The following is an 11,438-nucleotide window of genomic DNA, read 5'->3' as shown; positions in this document are numbered from 1 at the left end:
TCCTGAGCCTCCACCTCATTGGTATGGGGGATTTGGAGTTGGGGGTTGGGGAATAGGTACACTGTAAACTTTCCAGATAAGTGAATCTCAGACATTTTTGGTTCTCATTCATCTTCAGATAACACAGGCACCTTTTTGTAAATGTTTCCCGTTTGGATTCTCTCCTCCTTTCCTTGCTTCTCCTTAGGATGGTGGCTGGGAACATGGTAGGTGGCGATTAGCCAATCTGAGTACCATCCTCCATCTTATTTTTCCCAGATTCTTAAATGGGAAGCAAGGAAAAAACCTGCCTTTTCTTGGCCTTTGCTTCAGCTAATGCTAAGGATTTTTACTCATAGAAGCTGAAAGTCATGATACATGTGAGTGATGAATGCTTACATTCTCTATTCTGTCCCTCTTTTATTTTACACATCCTACTCTTGGGTAAGAGTGGCCTTTTTCCTCTTTCCATTCTCATCCAGTTAGGACTCCTCAGTCCTCTCTGCATGATGATTTCTATTAAAATTCTATGTTCAGTCTTCCAAACATTGCTGTTGATATTTAAAGGTTGCTTAAGAAATTAAATGTAACTTTTCTGTCTGCAGAAAAATTGATTCTCATGACACTTGCCTAATGACTCCAGGCTGAAAGCTAACCTCTTTAATCTGGGTTGTATCTGTCCTCCCCGCCGAAAAGATTAAAGCCATTAGACTTGATGGGTGATAAGTTGAAAGACAGTAAGACTTACAATGTATGAAAATATATCTGATGAATGGATAAAGAAGATGTGGTACATATATATAATGGAATATTACTCAGCCATAAAAAGGAATGAAATAATGCCATTTGCAGCAACATGGATGCAACTAGAGATTATCATACTAAGTGAAGTCAGAAAGAGAAAGACAAATATCATATATCACTTATATGAGGAATCTAAAACATGACACAAATGAACCTAAGTGTGAAACAGAAACAGAATCACAGACATACAGAACAGACTGGTGGTTGCCAAGGGGGAAGGGGTTGGGGGAGGGATGGAGTGGGAGGTTGGGGTTAGCAGATGTAAGCTTCTATATATAGAATGGATAAATAACAGGTCCTACTGTAAAGCACAGAGAACTATATTCAAGATCCTATGATAAACCATAATGGAAAAGAATATTAAAAAAAGAAGGTATATATATATATATATATATATATATATATAGTTAAAAAAATTATTTATTTGGTTGTGCCGGGTCTTAGTTGCCGCAGGTGGGCTCCTTAGTTGCAGCACATGGGTTCCTTAGTTGTGGCATGCATGTGGGATCTGGTTCCCTGACCAGGGTTCGAACCCGGGCCCCCTGCATTGGGAGCGTGGAGTCTTAACCACTGTGCCAGCAGGGAAGTCCCTATATATGTATAATTGAATCACTTTGCTGTACAGCAGAAATTAACACAGCATTGTAAATCAACTATACTTCAGTTAAAAAAGAGAAAATATAAATGAAATTGCTTTAAAAAATATTATTCTCATTACATGTGAAAAATAGCACTGTCTTACCAGTAGCTAGGAAATTGCAAATTTAAAAAATGAGATACCACTGGCAAACAGTTTAAAGTTTGGTGAAAGACTGCTAGAGGCTGTTTAAACTGTTGCAACCACCCAAGAGAACAATTGGCACTATGAAGAAAACTGTAAATGTATATATTATGCCACCCGTCAATACAACTTCTAAGTATACTTCCTAGAGGAACTCTTCCTCAGTTGCATAAGATGACAAGTGTGAGGATATTCACTGCAGTTTCGTTTGTAATACTAAAAACTACGCAAATATCCATTAATAAATTAACAAATAAAATATGGTATATTCATATGATGGAAACAAAAACCTTTAGGAGAAATGAACCATATATATATCTATAAGTGATGATTTCAAAAATAACTGAGGAAAAATGTGAACTGAAGAATATAATGCCAGTTATAAAAATTTAATTGTTCACAAAACAACATAAACATTGATTATTTATATCTCCATACATGTAGCATTCATGTATTGACTAGAATGATACCCCCCAAATTCGTGATGTTATGAGAATCCTCTGGGAATGGGCAGCAGGAAATGGGGATCAAAGGATATGACTACATTATCTTTAATAATTTCTTTACAGTAAAAAAGACTTTAAAGAAATAGTACTAAGAAGTAACAGCTGCCAAGTCTGGGTGATGGGCTCATGAGCATGAAAAAATGCTCAATAATAAATTAGACCAGGGAATTCCCTGGTGGTCCAGTGATTAGGACTCTGCACTGCTGAGGGCCTGGGTTTGATTCCTGGTTGGGCAAGTAAGATTCCACAAGCTGGAATGTCCACGATGTGAAGCTGAGTGTGTCCTCGCGTGTAGCAGTTCTTCTTATCACCCCCATGGGGAAATCAAGGCAAAGCCTAGACTGCCATGAAATTAAAAATTAGCCATTTGATTGTTAAAGTACAGGGGAATATGGCATTGTACAAACTGTTTCTTTAAGGAAAAAAATCATAGCTTCCCCTTTCCTCCTTCCATTAAATATTGCTTTCACTCATTTTTTCGTTGTATTTTTAGAAATATTTCCAAAAAGTCCAGTGTATTACATTTGTGCCATTTATTCATTTATTTATTCAATGTGCATTTATCTTGACTGACCAGCTCTGGGGAAAAGTGTTAGGAAAGCAAGAAGAAAGGAAAAATGAAAGTCGGTGATCAGACTTCATTTAAATATTCAAGACCTATATGAAGAAAATTATAATTTCTTTACTGCCAGTTAAAGACCAGAATAAATGGAGATGAACATCAAGATAAAAAGAACCAGTATCTTGTGGTGGACAGTGTGATGCACCAACCAGAATCTTCTTCAGTGAGAGTTGTTTCCATAACTGGCTTCAGCTATTATCCCCTTTATAAACTGTCTCCAGTGAGGAAAGCTGCCTTGCCCAGAGCCATGGCCCTTCTCTGGTTTCTCACACCGAAAGACTGATGGATGAGGGAATTGGGCTATTTCAACCTAACCTGGGACAGCTCTGACCAGCCATTCTAACTCCAGAGCTCCCGGTGAGGTTGGCTGAGGCTGTTGCTCAACCTCCTGTACCTCGTCTTCTCTCTCTGACTACTACTGTTTACTTTGCTTCTCTTTCACAAGGATCTTCTTAATAAATATTGTGCATGCTAAAAAAAAATCAGAAGCATTTCAGAGGACACTGCGGAGGTCATACAGGTAAAACTACAATTACAAAAGGAAGGAAAAAACCTGGAATGGAGAGAAAGAAGAGATGCATGGGAAGGTGATGAAAAAGGGGATAAACTGGAAAAAAATTGAGGTGAGTTTGAGGCAAGAGTAGCGGTGAAACAAGAAAAATGGAGTTGGCTGAAGGTGACAGAGGTGGAAGAAACAGCTCATGCAAGGGATCTAAACATCCATGGTTGGCTATATGTGGTCTACCCTTGTGAAAAGTCCTTACCAGAATCTACTTTTGTAAAAAAATCTTTTTGCCGCTATCGATCAAGGCATTTTGCTTAAAAAAAAAAACCGCAACAAAAACCAAAAACTAACAAAACCAAAATAAAAAGCGCAGCTGCCCACTGTCCATGAATGAAGATGCTGCATCTCTGAGCGGTGGCATGGGCTCAAAGTGAGTCTAGGTAGATCACTAAGTGCTGGAAGCTGGGTGCAAGGAATTGTGGGAGGCAGTTCATTCCGGGATCAGGCATTTTCCGCCCTTGAGCAGAGGACCATGAGAGGGCGTTGGGGGCGCTCGTAGGACCCGGACAAGGAGAGGGAGGTAGAGGTTGGAGTGGTGGGTCGGGGAAGGGCTCCGGAAGGTGCAAGTACAGGTTGTCGTCGTGGTGAGGAGAGCCTCTCTCTGGACTGGGGTTGGGCGCCCGAGGCCAGAGCTCTGGGAGGAAGTCCTGCGCGCTGGGGCCTGACACCCTTGCGGCGGGGCTGCGGAGCCCTGTGACGTAGCCGGCTTCAGCATCCATCCCAGGCGGCAGGAACTCGGCGTCCGCGTCCTCCTTGTTGGCCTCTTCTTGGCAGGCGATCTCTGGGACAGCTGCGCACAAGAATCCCGGCTCCAGGGCCATGTACTCCCCTGGAGAGCTCAGGAAAGCGGCCCGTTCCAGGCCCTGTCCCCACGGGCCTTCCACACCCGAGCCCAGGAGGGCCTCGGGGACCAGCATGAGGATGTGATCTCCGAGAGACACTTGCAGCACGGACGTGGGCTTGGGCTCCAGCAGCACGTCGACGTGGTCCAGGGGCAGGTGCAGGCCACAGCCGGCGGGCAGGACCACCATGGAGGTTAGCGCGCCCTTGGCCAGGGGCTCAGGCACGTTGTCCAGGCTGGGCACCGCCTCAGCTTCGGGTTCCTCCGTTCGATGGCGCTTACCAGGGCCAGGTCCTCCGGGCTGCGGCCCCCACCAGCCCGCAGGGTAGGCGATGGGGCTGCGGGGCCGGCTGCCAATCACCTTGACCGACGGACCTGCGGGCGGCGGTCCCAGAGCCTGGCAGAGGGCGAGGAGGCGCTGGGTCCTGCACGCTGTGACGGGTCTCGATGACAGGTGAGGCAAGCTGGGACGGGCCGGATGGGGCGCAGGACAGCGCGATGCGGTTCGAGTCCTCGGAGCTCTGGGGTCACCTCCCGAGAGTACCGCAGTCCAGGTTTCTAGCGGAGCTGCGTCTGCAGCTGGGTTGGGCCTTGGGCGTTGGAATCTTCAGCTCTTCACGCTGACCCCTATGCGCGCTGGATGATTAACAACATGGGATGTCATGTGACCTGCGGCTGCCGGGAAGTCTCAGTGTAAGCCCCGCCTTCTGCCAGAGGTAGGATCGGATCAGCGTTAGTGCAATGCAGTAGCGGGAGAGTTTTGTTTTTTTTTTAAACGAAAGTGTAGCATAATACTCCTTGGGTGCCCGTATGCGGCCCAGTGGCCTTTATTACTTTTATTCTTGGGAAAATATCCAAAATACAATCTCATCAACTGCTTGCTTACTTTTAGAAGTAGCTTATGTCCAATGTCTTCTAAGATTTTCCATGAGGCTATGAAAAGCCTTTATCCCATCACCAGTCACTCCTTCCCAACCCCACCCACAAGGTTCTTGAAATTCTTTTCACCCAGGAGACAAATTAGAAATGCAATTTTTCTTCGGTAAAAAAACTTGAAAATATTCAAGTGAAATGGACTGATTGCAGTTTTTGTTGTTGTTTCTGGAGACCAGTATGTGGTAATTATTAATAACAGTACGGAAATTTTATCATGAAGTTAGCCTTTGTCTTTAAACTTGCTGTCTGACGTGTTATAATGAGTGTTTAGAAAGTTAGTTTATTCACTTCTCATTAGTGAAGGTCAGAGGAGAGAAGGAAATTTTACAAAATTAAACACCTGGGTTGTGTTGGACTTGGGAATTAAATACAGACATGTTTAACTTTAAAACAGAGATCTTTGACATTTTACCTATACGCTTATGGCAAAAAACCTAGATGTGGAATTGCTGGGTAGTAGTGTGTGGCACTGTAACAATAGGAGATAAAGCCAGACTGCTTTCTTAAATAGTTGTCCTAATTTATATTTCTGTGAGCAGTGGGTAAGTGTTCCCTTTCCACCACATCCTTGCCAACACTTAGTATGGTTAGATTTCTAAGCATTTTCCAATCTGATGGTATTTCATCATTTATTTATACTGTATTTCTCTGATTACTTATAAGGTTGATCATGTTTTCATATGTATTGGCCACTTGTGTAACATCTGTGTAGTATGTGTTTATGTCTTTTGCCCATTTTTGGATGTTACTGAATTTTGGAACTTCTTTTATATTTATGTGTGTTGAAATTATCTTTTCCCATTTTGTGGCTTGTTTGTATTCACATTCTTTATAGTGCCTTTTGATAAACAGAATTTCTTAACTTTAATATAGTTTCAGATGTATTAGTTTTGTTCTCTATGCTTTGTAAGTTTTGTGTATTGTTTAAGAAATACTCCCTATTCCAAGATAATTTTTATATCTTCCGAATATTTAAATCTTCGCTTTTCAAAATTTAAACTCTTTATCCAAATCCAGATTTAAAAATGATTGTTTTCTATGGATGAGACAGTGATTCAATTTCAATTTTTTCCTCATTGTGCATGTTGACCCAATTCTTTTATTGAAAAGTGCTTTCCTGGGACTTGCCTGACAGTCTGTTGGTTAAGACTCTGTGCTTCCACTGCAGGGGACACGGGTTTGATCCCTGGTCGGGGAACTAAGATCCCACAAGCTGCGCAGCATGGCCAAAAAAAAAAAAAAATCTTTTCTCTTTGAACTGCATCATTTCCTGGGTTACATACTTTTTGGTTTACGTGTGGATATGTTTTTCATCTATTATGATGCACTGATTTAATTGTCTAACCAGAAGCAGTTTCACACAATTAATACTTTTAATACATTGTTTGCAATATTTAACATATAATAATACAATACTAATTACATTAGTATACTTTCATAATAAGTTTTTTAGTCGACAAAATCTTTGTTTATGACCGTTTTTGAAAAATGGATTTATTAAGCAAAGAATTCCTGGTCAAAACACTTGTTTTCTAGCAGTACTGCTATTATTCCACTGTTTACTGTCTTCCATTGCTGTTTCTGAGAAGTCAGTTGTCTGACTGAATTGCCTTTTTATTGTAGTTGTCTTTTCTTTCTGCTTATAAAAAATATTCTCTTTGGATTTGGTGTTTTGTGGGCTTATAGTAGTCTGTCTAAATGTGTATTTTTAAAAATTTATCAATCTTGAAAGTTGTTGTGCTTCCTGAATGAGGACACTATACTATGTCCCAGAACTATGTATATTCTTGCAAATAGGCTTCTTTTCCCTTTCTTCCATGCTGAAAGTCTTGCCACCTCTACCTGCCATAGGATCATGAAGACTAATTTCATCATGCCTTTTACTCCTGTTCATTGTAGGAAACTGTTCATCCCTAATATCTCAGATTTAAAATCTTCAAATACTCAGTACCTGGCCTTTTCTCACTACCTCATATCCTTCTCCTTTTCATTCTGCCTTCTGGAACTCATAGTCAATCACAGAACTAAAAACTCTTCAACTTCCCTGATATTCCCTTTAACTTTCTTTTTATAACTGAAACCTGCTTCTTCTGAGTTCCCTTTTTTCCCTGGAGGCTTCTCAAGTGGAGGCTATTTTCTCTCACATACCCCTAGTAGCCATGGCTGGAGGTACAGTGTATGTTATTCTTGCTCCTCATTGATGTTTCCCATTCATATCTCCATTATTCCTGAATTTCACATCATCAGAGTATAACCACTGTCTAATCTGTCTTGGTGCAGTCCTGTACCCTCTTTCCAACTGTAGGACGCCTCTCCCTCACTCCTTAAGTGTTTTTTACTCTTGGCTTTCTGTCACTCTCTCTCTCTATTGTTATTTGGTTGTACCAGGTCTTAGTTGCTGCTTGTGGGCTCCTTAGTTGTGGCATGCAAACTCTTAGTTGTGGCATGCATGTGGGATCTGGTTCCCTGACCAGGGATCGAACCCAGGCCCACTGCATTGGGAGTATGGAGTCTTAACCACTGCACCACCAGGGAAGTCCCTCTGTCACTCTGTCTTGATGCTGTCATAATTCTTGGTGATTTCAAAATGCACATTAGGTAGTTCTTACAGAACACTGGTGTATCTCTATCTTATACCACTCCCCTGCATTCTAGACTCCCATCTCTCACTTCCTACTAAACATCTCCACTGAATATGTAACAGGCACTTCACATGACATATGTCCAAAATTGAACATTTTTTTCTATATATACTACCCTCAGGTCTTTCCAATTGCAGAAAATAACAATTGCATTTTTTTTGCCCTTGTCCCAAACCCTAAAGTTATCCTAGAATCTCTCTCACCTCTTGCATGAGGAAATTCTATTTTCTCTGTCTTCAGAATGTATCCAACTACATGCCACTTCATATCACTCCTCTTCCTATTACTTTAATGTAAGTCACCATTACTTCTTGTGTGAATTATTGTACTCCATGAAGGCAGTAATTTTTAACTATTTTGTTCTTGGCTGTACTCCTGGAGTTTGGAAAGGTGCCTGGTACATAGTAGGCACTTAATGCATGTTTGTTGAATGAATGAGTGACTGATTTTTTTCTGTCATCACATCTGGAGAATTTCTCATTCATTATTTCTGTGAATAAAGCTACTTCCTGTGCTTTCAGTGTTCCCCCTCTCTATCTACAACAGTCATGTAGTAGAACTACTCCCTCTCTCATAATGTCTCTTAGTCTCCCTTTCATATTTTACGTTTTTACCCTCCTTAGCTTTATGGATGATTTCTCTAGCTCAGTGTTTCCATTTTCTTTTTATTTTATATTGGGGTATAGTTGATTTACAATGTTGTGTTAGTTTCCAGTGTAACAGCAATGTGGTTCAGTTATACATATACATATATCCATTCTTTTTCAGATTCTTTTCCCATATAGGTTATTGCAGAATATTGAGTAGACTTCCCTGTGCTATACAGTAGGTCCTTGTTGATTATCTATTTTATATATAGTAATGTGTATATGTTAATCCCAAACTCCTAATTTATCCCTCCCCCCACCTTTCCCTTTGGTAACCATAAGTTTGTTTTTGAAGTCTGTGGTTCTGTTTCTGTTTTGTAAATAAGTATCATCTTTTTAGATTCCACTTATAAGTGATATCATATGATATTTGTCTTTCTCTGTCTGACTTACTTCACTTAGTATGATATTCTCTAGGTCCATCCACGTTGCTGCAAATGACATTATTTCTTTTTTATGGCTGAGTAGTATTCCATTATATATATATATATCACGTCTTCTTTATCCACCCCTCTGTCGATGGATATTTAGGTTGCTTCTGTGTCTTGCTATTGTAAATAGTGCTGCAATGAACACTGGGGTGCATGTATCTTTTTGAATTAGAGTTTTATCCAGATATATGCCCAGGAGTGGGATTGCTCGACCATGTGGTAGTTCTATTTTTAGTTTTTTAAGGAACCTCCATACTGTTTTCCATAGTGGCTGCACCAACTTACATTCCCACCGGCAGTGTAGGAGGGTTCCCTTTTCACCACACCCTCTCCAGCAATTATTATTTGTAGACTTTTAAATGATGGCCATTCTGACCAGTGTGAGATGATACCTCACTGAAGTTTTGATTTGCATTTCTCTAATATTTAGTGATGTTGAGCATCTTTTCATGTGTTTTTTTTAAAATATAGATTTATTTATTTATTTATGGCTGTGTTGGGTCTTCCTTGTTGTTCACGGGCTTTCTCTAGTTGAGGCCGTGCGGGGGCTGTTCTTCACTGCAGTGCGTGGGCTTCTCATTGCAGTGGCTTCTCTTGTTGGCGGAGCATGGGCTCTAGGCATGCAGGCTTCAGTAGTTGTGGCATGTGGGCTCAGTAGTTGTGGCTCGCGTGCTCTAGAGTGCAGGCTCAGTAGTGGTGGCAAACGGGCTTAGTTGCTCTGCAGCATGTGGGATCTTCCCGGACCAGGGATCGAACCCGTGTCCCCTGCATTGGCAGGTGATTCTTAACCACTGCTCCACCAGGGAAGTCCCTCATGTGCTTTTTGGCCATATTTATGTCTTCTTTGGAGAAATGTTTATTTAGGTCTTCTGCCCAATTTTGGATTGGGTTGTTTGTTTTATTGGTATTGAGCTGCAATAGCTGCTTGTATGTTTTGCAGATTAGTCCCTTGTCAGTCGCATCGTTTGCAAATATTTTCTCACATTTTGTGGGTTGTCTTTTCATTTTATTTATGATTTCCTTTACTGTGCAAAAGCTTTATGGGTGACTTCTCTAGTTCAGTGTTCCCATCCATTTTTAATTCTGTCTAAACTGTTGTTTAACCCATTAATTGTATTTCTCACTTCCATGTTTACAAATTTAATCCCCAGAAATTTTCTTTTAGTTCCCTTTTAAAGTTGCCATATCTTTTATTATTTTTTCTTAGCTACACTTATGTTGCCCTCTTTTGTGTCCTCAAATCATATTAATTTTATTTTAAGATATTTTATATATGATAATTCATCAATTTCAATCATTTGAGGGACTGATTTACCTTTTCCTTGTTTTGAATATTTCTCATTTTTTCTTACTTATGGTGGTTTCTTCCCTTATGTGTTCTCTGATTTTGGATTATAAGCTTAGAATCACTGGAAGGTCATCTCTGAGAAGGTACTTAGCCCTGAGTATAAGCTGTATTCTCAGAGAAAATTTGTTTTACTTTTGCCAGGTTAACCGTCTACCAGAGAATATCTTGAACTAAACTGTCACCTACCCCCTATTCTGTTCAATTCTACCTGGAGCCAAGGCTGAGACAGATACATTTATGTCCCATCTCCTTTTGTTTTATGAGGTGTTTTTTTTTCTTGTTAGATTAGCTATTGGAGGTATTTTCTGGAAGCCTGGGATTTTTTTCAGGGCTGTGTGACCCGGACTTTTATTCGCTCCCCCATAAATGGGCCATTAAAACCAAAGCTCTAGGTCATCATAGAATGTTAGGTATCCCCATGTACCTTCTTGTTTTAGCATATACTTTCCTGTCTGGGTTTGTGATATGTCATCATTTTTGACCTTGGAAGATTTCTCTTACATTTTTACTAGCTGTGATATGCCTTTAAAATATTAAAATAATTTTTATCCATCAGTTTCATGAGTGTTCCTCTTGAGGATATTTTGTACTATTTGGTTCACATGTTGCTAAAAATGGGTACCCTCAGTTATTTCTAATGTAGATTATGAGGCTCTTGCAATAGAAGGTATAATTTTGCAAACAGGGCCATCTTCCCTCTTCATAATAATCAGATAATTAGGCTGGGACTTGTGTCTGATTGATTGCTATGTTATGGGGGTAAGGAGGAGAGATTGTGGAATTGTGGTGGGAATTGTGGATGAGATGGTAGTACAGGGGATTCCTTCTACTGGAGGCAGAGAGCAATGATAGGAAATATTAAAGCATATTAAATATAGACATCTACTTTGAAAAGAAAGACACAAGCTTGCAGGGACCAGAGACAGAGTAGAAAATCCAATCTCTGAATGGACAGCTGATATTTTGATGTATTTGGGGCACTGAGACTAAAATATATAATGGCAGCTGGGATTTCTGTTCTTTTGAGGGGGCTCAAAATCAGCCCATTGCCAATCATCAGAGGTTGAAGAGGCAGTGACCGCTATTTCAAGGTTGTACCTGTGGTTGATCAGGAAAGACAGATGGAAACTGCAAATGGCCAGTTGTGATTTGTGACATGTAATTGCTTGGGGATTAGACCTGTGACGTTCTAGAGTTCCAAAAGCCATGGCTCTGAGTTGTTTTCCACTAGGAAGTGGAAATTATAAAAAATTATAACTGTGAGATGAAGAAGATGAATTCTCACTCAAAAGGCACCCACCAATGAAATGACCAAGCACATGCGGCAATCCAAAGT

General features: G+C 40.5%; 1 protein-coding gene across 1 annotated transcript; it reads right to left on the bottom strand.

Annotated features, from left to right (window-relative positions):
- Positions 1-3,589: 3,589 nt before the first annotated feature.
- Positions 3,590-7,044, bottom strand: LOC149749438 (proline-rich protein 23C-like). Its single transcript, XM_089909930.1, has 2 exons — positions 7,004-7,044; positions 3,590-4,688 (listed from the first exon to the last, which is right to left on the bottom strand). The coding sequence occupies exons 1-2, from the start codon at positions 7,042-7,044 to the stop codon at positions 3,623-3,625; spliced, it is 1,107 nt and encodes a 368-aa protein (XP_089766056.1). The 3' UTR covers positions 3,590-3,622.
- Positions 7,045-11,438: the final 4,394 nt, after the last annotated feature.

Source organism: Delphinapterus leucas, chromosome 4 (assembly GCF_059928025.1).
Source record: "Delphinapterus leucas isolate spDelLeu-1000000601 "Yukka" chromosome 4, BTC_Dleu_Yukka2, whole genome shotgun sequence".
Lineage (NCBI taxonomy): Eukaryota > Metazoa > Chordata > Mammalia > Artiodactyla > Monodontidae > Delphinapterus > Delphinapterus leucas.
This window is presented reverse-complemented; position numbering and strand designations above follow the sequence as displayed.